This window comes from Odontesthes bonariensis, chromosome 2 (assembly GCF_027942865.1).
Source record: "Odontesthes bonariensis isolate fOdoBon6 chromosome 2, fOdoBon6.hap1, whole genome shotgun sequence".
In the NCBI taxonomy this organism is placed as follows: Eukaryota; Metazoa; Chordata; class Actinopteri; order Atheriniformes; family Atherinopsidae; genus Odontesthes; species Odontesthes bonariensis.
This window is the reverse complement of record NC_134507.1, coordinates 29523557-29542632: the sequence shown is the minus strand read 5'-3', so window position 1 is coordinate 29542632 and position 19076 is coordinate 29523557. Positions and strand designations below refer to the sequence as shown.

The window sequence follows — 19076 nt, the reverse complement described above, 5'->3', positions numbered from 1 at the left end:
TGTATTGCCTCCAAACATCACCTCGGGCTACGTTTGGTCACATAGCAAAGCTGCAAAGAAGGGAACGTGTGCTCCAGTCCTCCAGTTTCTGTGCGGAGGGAGGAAGAGAGACGCAGGACATAATGTTCCCAAACACTTGTTGTTCATCTTCCTCTGGACAACAAAGTGGGTCAGGGGCGAGAGACACAAGTCGAGAGAAAGGGAGAGAGAGAGCGGGAGGGGATCAGGTAGCTCGCTGATCCGAGCCGTCATGAATTAACTCGCAGGGTGGGTGTGTTGTCCCCGGCAGGCGCTGACGGAGTAATATTCACCATCAGAACAGCGTGACGGAGAAAACGCTGCTGAAAGACGGGAGCATTAATCTCACCGCTCCATTTAAAACCTCAGAACTTAAACTTCTTGAGGTGAGAACAAACGGGCCAACGACCTTTACAGGATGCTCCGCCCACAAAGGAAGTCAATATATACGGGACACAGAGTCAAGTAAAGAAAGAAAAACAGCAGTAAAGCAGTGAACCCCCCTTTCCATTCAATCTGAGGGTATTATAAAACCTGAAAATTAGATTTTTAGAATGTAAAAAATCCACAGTCTCATTATTTACTGAGGAAAAACTAAGTGAACCCCTGATCCAGCAGCTGGTAGGCAGAGATGGGACCAAGTCACACATGTGCAAGTCTCAAGTAAGTCTCAAGTCTTAGCTTTCAAGTCTCAAGTCATTTTTTCTTGGTTAAGTGAAGTCAAAGTCAAGTCACCTTATTATTGCAATTTTACCTGCAGAATATGATCTTAATAAAGTGAAAAGACAAGATATAAGTATCTGTCCCCCACCCCGTATCATATCAAGCTAACGTTAGCTAACTACCGACTAGGCTAACAGGATAATATTAGCTAATTTGACAAGCACTTACTGGTCAGAATGGATCTACAAATGACGAAGAAAGTTGGAAGTTGTCGTCTGGCTGTCCGAGATGTTGATGCCGCATGTCTTGCACTGTGCTGTTCGTCTTTTGCCGTCAAAATGGTAATTATGAAAGCCGAAGACAACGACTCTCGGTCCCCCTCCCACTGACATGTTGATCCTGCGCTCCTACCGGGTAATCGATATTATTTTTTAAAATGATTAATTTCATATTCAAACTGAAAACAGGAACTGAATAACTCTCAAGTCATTCAAGCCATCGTGTCTCAAGTCAAGTCGAGTGCCGAGTCTTTAACTTCCAAGTCCGAGTCGAGTCTCAAGTCTTTTATTTTTTTTCAAGTCAAGTCACAAGTCATCAAAACAGCGACTCGAGTCGATTTGAGTCCAAGTCACAGTGACTCGAGTCCCCATCTCTACTGGTAGCAGCAGTGAGTGAGAAACTAAGTGAACCCCTGATCCAGCAGCTGGTTTCTTGTGGGACGTTCTGAGTCTCTCTCCTGGTTCTGGGGGAATCTTGTTCCCACTCTTCTCTCCAGCGCTGCTTCAGCTCATTGAGGTTTGCAGCTTTGGTTTCTGCACAGCTCTCTGAAGGTCCCAGCACAGCATCTTAAGCTGGATTTACAGTTGACGCGTAGCTCAAGGCACGGCCCACCCATGACGTCAAAATGGCGTTTCAGGCCTGGCGCTTGCCTTCAAAAGGTGGCACAGCGTGTTGTTGTGCACCAGTCGATTTTTGTAACTCGGCTGCGCCGAAAACGACAATCCGGATGGACCGATGTGAGAGCAGGCTCAGTCAGGAGGTGCGTTTGTACAGCAGCTGTACGACACTGCAGTGAAACAGCACAGGGACCAACGTAAACTCCCAAAATTGGTGGACAGAGATTGGCAGAACTTTGGGGAAAGAGGGAGAGTTCTGTAAGAATGTGTGGAAGAAGCTACGGGACAGATACGTGAAGGCAAAGAAGAGGGCAGAGACTCCAAGTGGTGATGCCGGGGGCTTCAGACCTTCACCTCTATTAGCTGAATCGTCTTGGCTCACGAACTTCGTGAAACAGAAACACACGAAGCATTTCATCTCCCAGATACTGCAGCAGCATCATTGATGACAGTGTTCCTGCTCTTCATTGTTTTCTTCTCCACTTTCGTAGTTATAGAGTAGTGGTAACTTTCAGGTAGCAGCGATACCTCTGTGACGGAAAAAAATTGCAACTACTGGCGCATAGACTCGCGCCACCGTATATAGCCGGCACAAAATCGTGACGTCATCAACACCGCTCGTGCTAGCCGACACGGCAACCATGCTAGAGCCTTTAGTCAGGCTGAGGTCTGGACTCTGACTGGACCGTTGCAACACCTTGATTCTTCTCTTCTTCACACATTCTGCTGTAGATCTGCTGCTGTGTTTGGAATCATTGTCCTGTTGATGAGCCAGTTTCAGCCCAGCTTTAGCTGTCAGACAGACGGCCTCACATCTGACTCTGGAATACTTTGGTATCCAGAGGAGTTCATGGTGGACTCAATGGCTGCAAGGTGTCCAGGTCCTGTGGCTGCAGAACCAGCCCAGATCATCAGCCCTCCACCACCGTGCTTGACAGCTGGTATGAGGTGCTTGTGCTGATATGCTGTGTTTGGTTTCCTCCAAATGTGCAGCTGTGCATTATGAGCAAACACCTCCACTTTGGTCTCGTCTGTCCAAAGGACATTGTTCCAGATTTACAAAGTGTCTCAACCGTTCTGGAAACAGGGTTTTTCATCGATTAATTCTGACCAAAGCCTGGATCATTCTACAAATAGATTTCTTTACTCATTTCTCTCCTAAATATGTTCACGTATGGGCTTTCGAGTCACCTTTCCTTGCTCTGTCTGATACTCTGAGACGGACTCGGGGTGGAGTATCTTTTAAAAACCCGATTAAGAGGCCAAAGGCAACAGAAAACAAACAAAACAATAAAGCTCAGAGCTTTAAGCTTTAAACTCAGTGATTGATTTGGATCTAATTGTGCCAACCAAAAGAAAAGCATACCTACCCGTGCTGTTGAAATTTAATGACTGCAGCCCCCCCCCCCCCTCCTTCATTAATAAAACCATTGTCACACACACTGTGTGAAACAATGAGTCCTGGTCTGCAGGCACCAGAAGGACTGGATCTGCTGGTCGAAGATCACGTACCCAGAAACAACTACAAAACAAGGACATTATGAAAAATGGAGATTAGAATTTGATATCGACGCTACCGGATGTTTTCGGTGTTTTCATCGTGTTTCGCTTTGATGCAACAGCTTGTTTGTGTTCCGTGTTATCCCTGTACGCATGCTTTTAATTCATTTCTCCACACTTTCTGCACATATCTGACCCTCTCCTGAATCTGTGCACATTAATCTGACATTAATTCATCATCTTCCAGTATTTTGGCTTCAATACTCGGTGAATATCTCAACAACCTGCAGTCAAAACAAAGGTTTTCTGCTTAATTCCTTGAGCCGAAGCAGTGCCTGACACTTTTAAACCATTATAAAAGCAGAATAAAGTCTGATATAAAAAGCTCAACTCCGCTATTATCTTGGCAGCTTCCTGTCCTTTGAAAGAATAAATCAACAAAGCCTCTTTTATCACTGAACTTTTGGCTTGTGAGCAACGACATGCTGACATTAGAGGCTCTAAAAAGACACTCTGATGTGAGAAGTTCAGTGTCTACGCCGACCAATTCACTGTATATAATCACATTTAAAATGTTGGAGTAACAGACTCGCGAAATGTTGGAAGAGAGGCACAGAAACTTTACAGAAGATTCAAAACTAAACACAGGCAGGTGAGGGTGTCAGGATTGGATATAAAAGGAGCTTCTGCCATCAGCTTCATCTTTCCAAGGAAGGATGGACTGCTTTGTGTCAAACAAGTTAAAAAACAAGATTTCTCTGTGCAACATTACAATTGGCAGCTATGAATCTGAGCGAGTGGCCATAACTTGTGGAGTCCCCCAGAGGTCAATTCTTGGACCTCTTCTGTTTAACTTGTATATGCTCCCTTTGGGTCAGATATTGCAGAACTTTAACATCAATTATCACAGTTATGCAGACGATACACAACTTTATGTGTCTCTGTCACCGGACGACTGCAGCCCAGCAGACGTACTGTGTCAGTGTCTGGAGGAAGTAAACACCTGGATGAGAGAGAATCTTCATATTCTATCTTTGATGGATAATGTTGGTCACGCTTGATGCTGTCAAAAACAAAGAAAACAGACCTGTGATGAAACAAAATGAGACTTTAGTAAATCTTCTGGCGGAAATGTAGTGGCAGAAGAAGAATCCGATAAGCGAACATGTTTCATGCGTTATCACTGTGACTCAACACTTTTTGAGCAGATGATTTTGAGTTTTAATCGCCAGAAAAAAAGGAAGCATTCATAAGTATCCCAAGAAACATGTTCGATTTAAAGCTGCAGTCTGCAGGATTTGTTGTTGTCATACGTAAAGTCCTAATTTTTGGCATTTTAAGAGTTTACATGATCTATCAGAACGCTTGAAGTTGAAAACGGTGACCTCCGTAGTCGCAAAATGCAAGAAATGCTTATTTTTTAACCGAAAAATAAAAAGTTATTCAACTTCCTGTCCCGCCCCATCAAAACACATGAGAACTCGTGCACGTCTACGTGCACGCCAGATGCGCGTACACGACTCCTCAGTCATCAACTCACCTGTCATTTGCGATCATGGAAGATACAGTAAGTAGACTAGCCCGTAATAAAGTTCAATAGTCTAGATAAATAAGCGTGGGGACGAGCCTACCTTGTATCGCGCGTGCACAATCGGTGATTGACAGGCAGCAGAGCCCAGCTCGTAATCTGATTGGTTACCTTTTACCGGTCCGGTCTGCAATTTTGTAAACAAACCTGCTGGCTTTGGAGGGACCTAGCGGGACATATAGGGGACCTAGAGAACTATTTTTTTTTTGTATTGGGGTATTTAATGTACTACTTTCAGAATCCCCGGACAGGTCCAGGCATTATGCTTGAAAAAGAGTTGCAGACTGCAGCTTTAAACGATTGAAACTACAAAAACCATCAATTACAAGAAGAACCATCTGTTGCATGTGACTGACCTCTCAGCTCCCAGCCTCAGTTTCTGTGTATTTATGCACGAGGATTTCACCCGGTTATTTTGTAAATTCATGGCTTTTAAGGGAAGGCACACGGACAACTAAGCCAAACAGCATGTGCACTGCACCCAGTTGAGTGCACGCAGCACTGAGATGAGCACACACACCTCATGCATACTGTGCAGTTTATTGTTATTGTGATAGCTCGTTTTAGCACATGCATCTTTTATTTCAGTTTAACGAGTTTAATGGAGCCAACACTGGCTTGCATTTCTGGAAGGTTCCCACGTGAGAACTTGTCTGCCTTCTTTAGACGTTAACTAGGTCAAAGGTGAATGCAGTCTGGTGTAGAAACCTTGCATCGCCAGCCAGCAGCAGCTTTATTTTGCTAATTCTAAGACTCAGACTGACTTTAGCGGATATTTAACACTTTAAGTAGGCAGCAAACCATCTACTGACTCACTTGGAAAGACAAAACATGCACAGTTATTCATCTTTACATCCAAAACATTTGGTCTGTGCTGAAAATGGCAAGTAACTTAAAGACTATTTCATAAAAGCATAAAATACAGACTAATTTAAACAATTTAACAAACCCACTTACGATTGTTCCCTATGTGTGTTTGTTTTAGTGAGTTTTATTCAATAAAACTGGAACTTTTCATGACTTTTAATTATCTTAAGTCCATGGCTGTGTTCGAAACTGCATACTACATACTACATACTACATACTTCATACTTCCATACTGCATACTCATCGATCAGACAGTATGCAGGGCGTTTACCCATAATGCATTTCGCTCCTGCCCAAGCCGAAATCAGCCGGCCTGAAGCTGATTTCACTTAAGCTCTTAACTCTGTAAACTTTACCAACATTTGAAACATTTTCAGGTGAGAAAGTAGTCGTTTAGATCCCCAACGTGTTGAAAATCTGACAAAATACCGGCTATTTACAATTTTGTTCCCACGAATTCGGCGCTACTAAAGCTAGCCGCAGTGAGCAACGCACTTCCGGTTATTTTCACAAAATAAAATACCCGTTGCCTTTTATCATAGGGAAAGCCATTACGATACAATAGGTGCTTTTGTTTTGAAAACAGGAAGTGAACCTACCCTCGTTGTAGCTAGCTTGAAACTGCCGTTTTGACAGAAAATGACGATCGGCGACGTTGCGTTGCATCTTGGGTAGTTTGAGTATGAGTAGTAATCTCATGATGCATACCCAACATTTCGGCGAATCTAGTATGCATCTGGGAACTTCTCGCTTACTCAAACTGGCATACTAACTCAAAAAGTTAGTAGTAGTGGGAGTAGTAATACACAGCCTATGTGTGTGGAACTAAATTGATTAGATATGATTAGGAAAAGCAAGCAGCTGTCTATGTGAGGTCTCAGAGTTGATGGTTGAGTCAGAAGGAACAAACAAAAGCCTTTAGGTTGAGATAATTGTCCATGGTTGGTCTAAAGAGGATCTCTGCAGCAGTCCCAAAGCACAGTCGCCTTCATTGTTCTGCATCTTTAAATCTGGCTGCTAAACTAAGTAATCAAGGGAAAGAGCTGCGGTCGCCAACAAGTAGATGGTCACAGCGAAGGAAATCCAGTTACTTCATGGAGACAGGACCACCAAAACTGCAGGACGCCAGCAATTAGCTTCTGTTTATGTGTTGTCAAACAGAAGCTTCTCCTGACAGGCAGTGAGGAAAAGACTCCTGAATGAGACTCAGATCATCAAAACCACCTCATTCACCATTCACCATTAATGTGAAGGAAAGACGGATACATTAAATCCAGAGCTTACTACTACTACTTCTTTATTCATAAAGCACTTTAAAACAACAGTTGCTGCGACAAAAGCCGCTTTCGGACAGACCGTTCTAAGAAAGTAGTTATCAGAACTACCCTCCTCGAATTTCGTTCTGATAACTATCCTTCCCCAGCGGAACTGTTTCAGTCTGCATTCGCACATGAGTCGGGACCTGATAGGGACTGATGCGCCGCGCGCAGCCGTCTGCTTCAGTGACGTGTTAGCCGTTAGCCGTTTAGCGCTACATTCAAACACAAAACAAAACGGTAAAAGTAAGGAGAGTAGAAAAAACACCACCAAGAAGCTAATATGGAGAGCGGGGAGGCCACTGTGTTCATGGTCTGCATGATGGTGATATTAATCATGGACGATCACATCAGGCGTCTAATATCGAGGCTGGAAGAGCTCACAGAGAGAGTCAGGAGATACTTTTTTATTTCATGAAGGAAGAAAGGAGAGCAGAGCGCTGCAGACAAATGAGACCAGTGTAAGTTAACTTATTAAACACCCGCCGGTTCTGTCTGTGTCTTATGAGGAAACATTTCAGCCGTGATAGCAGACAAGGGGCGTAGCTACCAACCACCACACACCTCCGTCAGATGCGTTCTATAGAACCATGAAAAGACCCGACCTCGGAGAAGGAGCTAAATAGTTATAGGAACTAAGGGAGAAAGCCCCGAGTTCCTGTGTGTCCGAACACGGGAGAAAACGGCCCCGCGGATTAAAAGGTTATTAGAACTGCCAAAGGTTCCTACAGTCCGAAAGCGGCTAAAGACATGCAAAGTATGGAAAAGACAACAGAAACAATAAAAGACGATAACAGAAGTAAGAGCAAAAGTCTCAACATGTGTTAAAAGCCAAAGAATAAAAATTGTGTCTTAAGATGAGTTTTAAAAAAGGACAATAAAGGGGCACTTCTGATATATAACGGCAGATCGTTCCATTGTTTAGGAGCGGCAACACCAAAAGCTCCGTCTCCTCTGAGCTTTAGTTCAGACCTCGGTACCTCCAGGAGCAGCTGATCAGCTGACCTGAGGCAGCGAGTGGGAGAATATGGGTGAAGCAGCTCAGAGAGGTAAGATGGGGCAAAAACAAATAAAAGAATCTTAAAATGAACCCAAAAATGCACAGGCAGCCGGTGGAGAGAAGCCAGGATAGGTGTAATAACATGCCACTTAGTCAACTTCACAGGTTCCACTTTATTGAACACTCGCTGCATGCATCACTCATTACATACTAGCAGCATACCTGCTATCTATTTAAATTTGACCCCGAGGACCCCTGGTGGCCTAATCTAACTGCCTGAATGAACACAGTAACACATTCACATTACAACATTCCCTCCCCCCAAAGTCCAAAGTCCCCAAAAATATGTTTGTTTTATTTTTATTTTTTTCCTCTTATTTTTTCTTCTTCCAAAAAAAACATGAACAAAGACTGAACTACGAGGTAGGGATAGACTGCCCTCCTCGAGGCACCCACAGGGATTATTGTTCCCCTGGAAGGACGTAGTCCTTGAGATAAGTAGGTGCCTGCCTAAATCTAACTGGGAAACGTGGTCCCTCCTCAAGAGACTGTTCAGGGGGCCCTCGGCCTCCTGTCCCCGGTGCCGGCAGCTCTGGCTCCGGCTCTGAATCTGACAGTTCAGGAGGTGCCAGGTCTACTGGTACTCTTTCTTCTTGCAAGCTTGCTCCCATACTTTCCTGATCGTAACAAGGACGGATCTGGTCCTGATGTCGTCTTGCCACATTTCCGTCCTGTGTTTTCACCCTCCATGAAACTGGCCCTGTTCTCTCGATGAGCGTTGCAGGAATCCACTTCTGACCCGAGTATCCTCTCACATAAACTTGGTCTGATTCTGTGAATACTCTGTCCCGGGCATGCTTATCGTGATATTCCTTCTGTGTGGCCTGTTTCTGTCCCACTTTGCCTCCAAGTGCAGGGCAAACTAAATCAAGCGGACTCCTGAGTCTCCTGTTCATGAGAAGCTCAGCTTGTGTGGCCCCAGTTGTGGTCTGAGGGGTTGATCGATACTTAAACAGGAATCTAGATGCCCTTGTCTCCACACTCCCCTCCCCCATCTTCTTAATTCCTTCCTTGAACACCCGTACTGCACGCTCTGCACAGCCATTTGAAGATGGATGATAAGGTGCTGTGGTTACATGTTTTATGCCATTCTTTGTAAGGAAGCGTTTGAATTCGGCACTGACCAGACTAGGCCCATTGTCGCTGACCAGCACAGCCGGTATTCCATGAGTGGCAAAAATGCTTTGTAACTTTTCGATGGTAGCGGCCGATGTTATGGCCTGCATTGGATGAGCTTCAAGCCACTTTGAGTAGGCATCAATGACGATCAGAAACATTTTTCCTGAAACTGGCCCACAAAAATCCAGATGCAGTCTCATCCATTGTTGGGATGGCCACTCCCACGGATGTAACGGTGCTGGAGCTGGAGAGGCTTGGTTGGACTGACAAACGTGACATCTACGCACTGCTGCCTCCAGGTCAGCGTCCATGTTCGGCCACCACACATAGCTCCGAGCTAGCATTTTCATCCTCGAGGCTCCTGGATGGGCCTCATGTAATTCTTCAATCATGGTCTGTCTTCCTTGAGGGGGTATTATCACCCTACTACCCCACAGTATACACCCCTCCTCCATGCTCAGTTCATGCTGCCGTCTTACGTAGGGCTGGAGCTCTGGATCTGTGCATGTTGTAGGCCAAGAGCCTTGCATCAGCCACTGCTGTATTCTTGACAGTACACAGTCTCTCCGGGTCCAGTCGCGGATCTGCTTGACCAGTAGCGGTGTGCCATTCATGTGTTCCATAAGCATCACCACCTCTCCTTCCCGTGGGGTGGCCTTGGGAGAGCTCGGCAGAGGAAGTCTGCTCAAGGCATCGGCATTCCCATGTTTTGAGCCCTCCTTATACTCCAGTGTTTCCCACACATAGACTAATTTGTGGCGGTGCGCCACAGATTCAACACCGGCCACCACATATTGCGTTTTGTTATTATTTTTTTTTTTAACGCTATTTAAAAAAATACTCGTATTCGTTAAGCTGCATTTCCTTTCCCTGCTCTCATTCAGTCTCTCTGTCCCTCGCGTCTCTCTCTCGCATAGCCTTCAAATATCGCAAGCCAAAGCTGCCATATCCACACGTCGAGAGCACACACTATATATCTTAACGATCGCGTTCTGTTTTCTTATATCACGCGTGGTATAAGGACACCCGTAAAAAGCGCCCCTTTTTACTCCGTACGGGACGCGCTGTATAATGCTTGAGCACGCGTCCTCTAGATGCTCACCTCATGACTGTAGGGTGTTTTTCTTCCCCAAGTTTTTAGCTTCTTGTCTTAAGCCACTGCTTTTAACATCTTTGTGTGCCTAAATTGCCTTGTATGTGTCTTATTATTTTATGCTACATAATTTTACCATGTGTTGGACATTGCTGTCAGTGTTGCAACTGCACACTGCGCCTATGTCTTTGTATATTATATATAATAAAACATAATAATCAAGCTGGAACATCCCCTGTGTAAAGGTAAGTTCAGTGTGGCACTGGCCATCTAGAGGACGCGTGGTGTATTTCGGCACGCGTGCTCAAGCATTATACAGCGCGTCCCGTAAGGAGGAAAAGGGGTGCTTTTTACGGGTGTCCTTATACCACGCGTGATATAAAAAAACAGAACGCGATCGTTAAGATATATAACGTGTGCTCTCGACGTGTGGATATGGCAGCGTTGGCTTGCGATAGGCTTGCGATACTTTTTACGGGTGTCCTTATACCACGCGTGATATAAGAAAACAGAACGCGATCGTTAAGATATATAACGTGTGCTCTCGACGTGTGGACATGGCAGCGTTGGCTTGCGATATTCACACACACACACAGCCCCTCCCCTCCGTGCTTCCCTGGAAGCTTGCTAGCTTCAGCGTCGCGTTAGATTAGCTCTATAGCTCTGGCTCAATCGAAAGAAGACAGCTGGCGAAATTCACGAAAGGTTGGTATCACATGCACCTTTATAAAATCACACATTAAAAAGTCCTATAAAAATATTTTATATTTTGAATACAATGTTGTCCCGTCCCGACCCATAGCAAACAATCGATTACGCCTTCTTTATAAAGTTAACTAGTCGCAAGTTTGTCGTAAAAATAAATAAATAAATAATGTAGTTGGGTTGTCGAGGTCAAAACACTAGCAGCTGTGAATCAAATAAAGTAGTTTTTTTAAACTCTTACACTGAATGTTTGCTGCTTCAATCCAGATGAGTATTGAAAAATCTTTTCCACGATTGAAAGAGAGACGTGCGTGTTGAGGATGAGGACCAGCCTGAACCGGAGGTATCAGTCTGAAACGGCTGAACAGTCCGACCAGTGTAATTAGCTATGTTATTAATTTGTTTACAATGAAGATGTGAAAATCTGCAGATAAGCCGCACCTGTGTCACCCATCCTTACTTCCCCCATCATTTTCCTTGATGGAGAAATTATCCAGGTTCTTAACTCCCAATGTGACATATAGCCTATGTCACATTACAGATCTCTGACAGTGGGGGGTGGTATTCTGGAAAAAAATTCTGAAATGGGTTCTATGTGGTCTATTTAGTCTGTGTTATAACCCCTTTAATTTTCATTTTAGTAGAAATGGGTCTGGGTTCTTATGGGTTAATACAATAAAGTTCTGTGTGAGCAATTATTAACGAAGGAATTAATTACCCCCCCCCCGTGGCCCACCACCACACATTGCCTTCACATCTGTGGGAAACACTGTACTCCAAGGTGTATTCATAGGCAGCGAGTATCAAAGCCCACCTTTGCATTCTGGCAGCCGCCTGCAGTGGGATGCCCTTATTCTCTCCCAAAAGACCCAGAAGTGGTTTGTGGTCTGTGACTATGGTACACTGTCAATCTGTGCCATCTTGGAGCCGGTGCGATAACACTGCTCCCACATCATATGGGGATGCATCACAGGCCAGGTAGAGCGGTTTTGTGTCATCAAAATGCACCAACAGTTGCTCAGACTGGAAGCACTTTTTCGCTGCGTCAAAATCACTGGCATGGCGTTTCTCCCATTTCCACGGCACTCCTTTTCTGAGGAGTTCATGCAGAGGCTCCAGCACAGTGGCCACATTAGGCAAAAAGCGATGATAATAATTCAGCATCCCCAGGAATGACTTCAGCTGTGTCTGGTTTGTCGGTGCAGCTGCATTTGCAATGGCCTCGACTTTATCTGCTACTGGCTGAATCCCTGCATGATTAATTTTGTAGCCCAGATACACCACCTCTGGTGCCATGAAAATGCATTTTTCTCGCTTAAGACGGAGTCCTGCTGCCTTCAGTCTGGACAGTACTGTCCCTAAATTCTGCAGATGGCTGGCATCGTCCTTCCCCGTCACAAGTATGTCGTCTACTCGCACCACCACCTGAGGAAGCCCTTGTAGTAAGTTGTCCATGGTGCGCTGAAAAATGCCTGGGGCTGAGGACACCCCATAAGGCAGCCTGGTGTACTGGTACAGTCCACGATGTGTGTTTATTGTTGTGAAGCACTTGGAATCTACCTCCAGTGGTAGCTGCTGGTAAGCCTGAGACATGTCCAGTTTGGTGAACTTCTGCCCCCCTCCCAGCACTGCCAGCAAGTCTTCTGTCTTTGGAATTGGGTAGTTATCCAGCTTTGACACAGGATTCACTGTAACTTTATAGTCACCACATATTCTTATGCTTTTGTCTGATTTCACTATGGGGACTATTGGGGCTGCCCACTCAGCAAAATCAACAGGCTCTATGATACCTTCATTCTGTAGCCTGGTCAGTTCAGTTTCAACTTTCTCTTTGAGCGCATATGGCAAGGGCCTAGCTTTAAAATAACGAGGCCTGGCCTCTGGGTCTACATAGATTTTAGCTGTAGCCCCAACTAGTGTGCCTAGCTCACCTTTAAACACATCCTGGTGTTGTGACAAAAGAGCCTCCAACTCTTGCTGCTGTCCTACTTGGAGTTTGAATATGGCTGTCCAGTCTAGTCTCACTGCCTTGAGCCAATCTCTCCCCATTAGGTTTGGGCCCTCCCCTTTTACCACTAGCAAAGGTAACTGCTTTGTCTGTCCCTTGTAAATGACATTTGCATGCATCTTGCCTAACACATCCACTCTATCTCTTGTGTAGGTGTACAGTTTTATTTTTGCAGGATGGAGTCTTCCACACCCTATCTGCCTGTATGTTCTCTCATTCACTATCGTCAAGCCTGCCCCCGTGTCAATTTCAAATGTGACGTCATGCCCATTCACAGAGAGTTGCTCTCTGTATGGCTCTACTCTATTCGCTCTCAAATTGTGCAGCATGTGCGTGTATTCCGGCTGCTCCTCTTCGTTTTCATCCAACGTGTGTGCTGCCCCTCGTGTGCTAAATCTGTTCTGTTTGGGCTGTCTCGCACTTCGGCATTTTCTAGCCAAATGTCCTTTCTTGCGGCAATTATGGCAAACTGCCTCAGCGAAACGGCAGTCCACCGCTGTGTGCGTTCCTCCGCATCTACAACACGTCAGCTTCTGGTCCGAGACCACTGGCTGCACTTTGTGCACTGCCTCCTCCACTGCTTTCTGCTGCAACTGCACAACATCTTTCGCGGCGGTTTCCATGGCTATCGCTATCTCCAGTGCCCTGTCCAATGTCATTTTCCTTTCTGGTTCTGAAAGCAACCGGCGTTGGGTATGGTCGTCATTAATGCCACACACCAGTCTATCTCTTAGCATGTCATCCAAAGTTGTCCCGAAAGCACAGTGCTCTGAAAGCTCTCCTCAGCTCAGCTACAAACGCAGCAACTGACTGGCCATGATCTCTAACTTTTGAATGGAACTTAAATCTCTCCACTATAATGCTGCGTTTCGGTGCATAGTGATCAGTCAACAGTTTCAGTAAATCTGTCAGGGAATTATCTCCCGGCTTACCAGGTTGACACAAGTCTCTCAGTGTGGCGTATGTTTTCCCTCCACATGCACTCAGGAAGATGGCCCGCTTTTGTTTGGCGTCGGTGATTTTATTTGCAGCAAATTAGAATTCCAGCCGTTCCACATACTGCTGCCAGTCATCTGCCACCGGGTCAAACTCTCCAATCTTTCCGTATGTTGCCATTGTAACTCTTAAACTGTAGTCATCCGATCCTCGTCGCCAATGTAATAACGTGCCACTTAGTCAACTTTACAGGTTCCACTTTATTGAACACTCGCTGCATGCATCACTCATTACATACTAGCAGCATACCTGCTATCTATTTATACTTGACCCCGAGGACCCCTGGTGGCCTAATCTAACTGCCTGAATGAACACAGTAACACATTCACATTACAACAATAGGGGTGATGAGCTCCCTCTTCCCGACTCGGTTAAAAGCCGAGCAGCAGCGTTCTGGACCAACTGGAGACGCCTGAGGGAAGACCGGCTGACTCCAAAGTAAAGAGCGTTACAGTAACCGAGCCGAGTTGTAATGAAGGCATGAATCACTGTTTCAAAAAGTCTTGTCTTAAAAGAATTTGCTTAATCTTTGCCAGCTGCCTGAGATGATAGAAACAGGACTCGACCACTGCTCCAACCTGGCGATCTAATTTAAGATCACTGTCTATTTTAAAACCCAAATTGGAAATTTTGTGCTTCAAATAAGACGTCAAGGGGCCCAGATCAATAAGGGATGTTTCACAGAGGCTTTTGGGACAAAACAACCCTCACTTCTGTTTTATTGTCGTTAAAATTTAGGAAATTTAAAGCCATCCAGGCTTTAAATGTCTTCAAGACATAGAAGTAGGGGCTTAATCGATGAGGCTCCTTTTTTTTTGTGGCATGTATATTTGACTGTCGTCAGCATAACAATGAAAGGGGATCCCATGCTTTCTGAGTATTGCACCTAGGGGTGGGCGATATGGAAAAAATGTTGAATCACGATTTTTTATCACGATCTTACATCCAAAAAAAAAAAAAAAAGACCAATTACAGTAGAGTTAAGTCGACATGCTGAACCACAGAAGAGCTAAGGAGTAAAAGAAAGAATTTGGCAATCAACACATTGTAATTCAACTGTAACCCAATTCAAGATGAAAAATAATGATCTAATTGATGACATCTGACACAGTGAGAGTGAAGCAACCGGAACTAGAAAAACGAACCACTGATGACGACTTGACTCCACCTCATGATGCCATTTAGCAACAGATGAGCAACGCTGCATGTTCATTTACTGCAGCCACAGTCACGCACTACCATCACCAGAGCGCCCTAAAGGAATACTTTTCAACTGTGTAATGTTTGTCACGGTCGCGGTGCATCCCTTTTCTCTTACACCGTAGTTAGCTTACGAGCTAGCGGTTTCCTCATCCGACCCAAGAGTGCTGCTGCTGGCCGTGAGTTTCTGCCATGCGCCGCTATGGATGTGCTGTGGATGGTGCCGCTGCTGCTGTTCCCATTCCTGATGTGGACCAGCAGCAGTGATTTAGGGTAGAAGAAAACCCAAACCAATTCCAAATTACAGAGGTGGATTTCCTCTTCTTCACCAGCTCGTCGGCTGCCGCATCGGCGGGAACCAGCATTAAAAAAAAATAAAATCATTGCGCTGCTTGGCAAAGGCGATCTATAAGGTTTCTCTAATTTGGTAGATCGCCTGCGATTCTCCACTCTTCCTCGCCGGTCACGATTTTATATGGTCAGATCGCACACCCCTAATTGAACCCAAAGGAAGCAAATAAAGAGAAAAAAGCAGGGGACCGAGGATTGAGCCCTGTGGAACCCCATAAAGTAGAGGAGCAGTGGAAGATACACTTACACTGAAGATGAGGACCTGAAGCAAAAGGAAAAAAATCAATGAAACCGGAAAACAGAGAGACATCAGTTTGGTCTCAGAGCATGAAGCCAGATAAGACAAACAGTGTTGCACACACACACACAGGTTGCATGACGGGAAAATCCAAACACCTAATTAAGCTTCACATTCAACAAAGAAGAAATCTCTTTTCTTCCATCGCAGATATTTTTGGAGTAAAAAGCCTCCAGCCATCACAATGGTGTTATGATTCCCAATGTGCGCTGCTTTTGTAGGACTCGGGGTATGACAATGATATTATGACTGAAGGGTTCGACACAGACAGATAATACCTGAAGCAGACGGACGGGGAGGTGAGCTGGACCCACCGATGCACACGGAGAACTTCCAGGGTCACAAGCTTTGAGTTTCATAACCACAGAAAATATTTAGAAACGTGTTTCATTGTAATCCAACACAAGAGCAACAAGCACCCCTTTGTCTTCCAATTAGCTCCACTGTCAGTCAATTTCCTGAAAGATTCAAACAAACAGGAGCTTTACGGTCTGACAGTCCACAGAAAACAACGGAGAAATTCATTCTCCGGAAGCGATTTTCTTACATCGTCTGTCTTTTAGGGGCTCGTACTTCACGTGCTGCTTATCATCACCAAACAAAGCATTTCCGAGCTTTGAGTTGCTTTTTAAACTTACATTTAAGAACCTGTCGATGCCCTAAAAACTCAGCCTTCTTCCACAGAACAACGAACAATTGAGGAATTTCCCAAAGCGAGATTTTTGTCCCTGATGCCAATCTGAGGAATTAAGGATTAATTCTTGGGTAATACTCAGTCTCAATCCAAATGTTTTAACCCTGAAATAAACACATAATATCAAACTATAACTACAACAGTAAGGCAGCAAGTCGATCCGTTACTTGAAATTGTATCAACATACATTTAAAAGCCTTGGTGCCTTGGATTTGACTTTATACATGTTAACCTGGATAATCTGGACCCAGCAGCTACAGACTACAGTCTGCCCTCGCTACTTTAATAAAGCTGTGTGTGCTGTAGTAGCAAAGAATCGTGTCATTACCAATAACAGTAGAATATTTGACTCAACAGGTAAGTGATTCAGTGAAACCAACACGTCAGACAGAAACCAGAAGATAAACAGAGTTTCCAGACTCTTCAAGGCCTGAAAGCAGAAGTCAAAAGGAGAAAAGACGCCTCATTCTCAATGTAAAACACTTAATGTGTAATTATTAGAGCTGGGTGAGTTGACTCGTTATTATCGCGTTAACTCGTTAATTATACGCCGATAAATATAGTATTGCGCATTAACAGTTTTTTTTATATTACAAAAAAATATTTACAAATTTTTTGGGGGGGGCTTTTGTGCCTTTAATGGATAGAAGAGTTCAGAGAGACAGGAAGCAGGGGGCAGAGAGAGGGGGAACAACATGCAGCACAGGGCCATCTGATGCGGGACTCGAACCGGGGCCAGCTGCAGCGAGGACTATAGCCTCTTGTACATGGGGCGGCTGCTTAACCCACTACGCCACGGACCACCCCTGTTTTATTATTTATTTTATTTTGTAAAAGTCTGTTGCTCACAGGCTTTTATTTTGTAAAAGTCTGTTGCTGTCTGCTGCGGAACCGGAAAAGAAAGTAATTGGCGGATCCACCAAACATGGAGAAGGGTACGGAACTTTTACTCGGCCATTTTCATTTTAAAGTTCTTCCAGACGGCGGAGTCGACAGAACCAAAGTCATCTGTAAACACTGCCAAGTTGAATTGTCTTCTCAGCGTAGTAGTTCCAGTCTAAAATATCACTTAAAGCCAAAACACACAACTGATAGCAGCAAGTCATTCAAGGAAACAGACAGTGGAGTGAGGCTTCTACATAAAAACTACAGAAAGATGCTGATGTTAAAAGTGTGTTTGCACAACAAATGTTATGGCACTTTCATTCATATGGCAGCACATTTAAAATAAAACTAAATGCTAAAGGCTATACACTACTGGATTCATTTTTGGATTTTGCGTACAAATGCGATTAATCGTGATTAATCAGGGAAATCATGTGATAAATTAGATTAAAAATGTTACTCGTTGCCCAGCCCTAGAAATTATGTCTGAGAGCTGGAATGTGTGCGTCAGATAAATATGAAGGAAGATTATCTGAACTTTGCAGATTATTTTGATCTTAAATCTTGTTTAAGTTTACAGTCCATTTCTACATAAATGTTTATTTAGTTTTTCCAGGAATTGTCTGATGTGTCCTGTAACGGAGACTCAGCCGTACCTCAGCTGGAGGCGCTAAATCAAATAAGCATCGTGTCCAAGCTTCACAGTGTATCAGGTGGTTACAGAAGGAGGGACAGGGGCAGAAGGGCAGGAAAAACCCCGGAGAGGGAGGCCATGTGATAACTGTTGACATGTCAAACACTGCGAGTGTGGTTACCGATAAACAACGCCGTGGCGGTGCAGGAACATCAGAGCAGACGTGACCTCAGCGGCGTAGAAACGAGAGCGCGCCTCGTCAAACTTCCTCGATCGCTGAATCTGAAACATCAGGTCGCCTCCGTTAACGTACTCCATCACGAAGAACAAGCGGTCCTGTGGTGGGAGGCGGAAACAGACAGTCAGTCACCTTAAAACCTTAAAACGACTCATCCGGGAGAAGGAACGCCAACGCCACAAAAAGCGGTCAATGGTTTTTCAGAACATGCTGTAGGTCTAACAACTTATAATCATTTAAAAAATGGAATAATAAATGCATTCATATTAACAAAGTAAATAAAGATGAGCGTAACATGACATGTCTTAAAGGGATAGTTCGCCTCTTTTGACATGAAGCTGTATGACATCCCATATTAGCAACATCATTTATGAACATTTTCTTACCCCTGCTGCGTCCTGTGAGCCGAGTTCCAGCCTCAATCTCAAGTCAAGTCAACTTTAATGTCAATGCTGCCATATGTGCAGGACATACACAGAATTTAAACAGTGTTTCCCTCTTATCCCTGGTGCAAAACGGCAATAATCATGAAATAAAATATAATATATATATATAAAGTAGGAGGCAAAAAAAGAAAAAATATTAAAAGAATATATATTCAAGCTAAAAGATATATATAAAAACAGCAGTGGCCTCGTTTTGGCGTTTACGAAAGTAGTCTGGCTAGTTGGCTGGGGTTTAAAAAATAGTGTTTAAAAAAGCGTTTTGCTTCTCAAAACAATATGCGTTCAAAAGAGTAATACATTTGCATCACAAAATCGTTCTCCAGGAAAAAGTCAGACCTCACAATCGCTTGGCACTATTTTCTCTCCCTTCGTATCACTGCCTGCTGTGTAGACCGTGCAGACCGAAGTGCAGACCGAGCAGTCCCCTGCTTCCGAGCAGCAAACACCGTAACAGGCGCGGCTGTCGGCAGGCGGCAGCACGCAGTGATACGAAGGGAGAGA

At 44.5% G+C, this 19076-nt stretch overlaps 1 protein-coding gene across 1 annotated transcript in view; it reads right to left on the bottom strand.

Moving 5' to 3' along the window:
* The window catches only part of LOC142397576 (protein kinase C epsilon type-like), a 145768-nt gene that overhangs the window by 30618 nt on the left and 96074 nt on the right, over positions 1-19076 (bottom strand). Inside the window, exon 11 of the mRNA XM_075481046.1 lies at positions 18073-18227. Within this exon, the coding sequence (XP_075337161.1) occupies positions 18073-18227 (155 nt within the window). The remainder of the gene's footprint in view (positions 1-18072; positions 18228-19076) is intronic.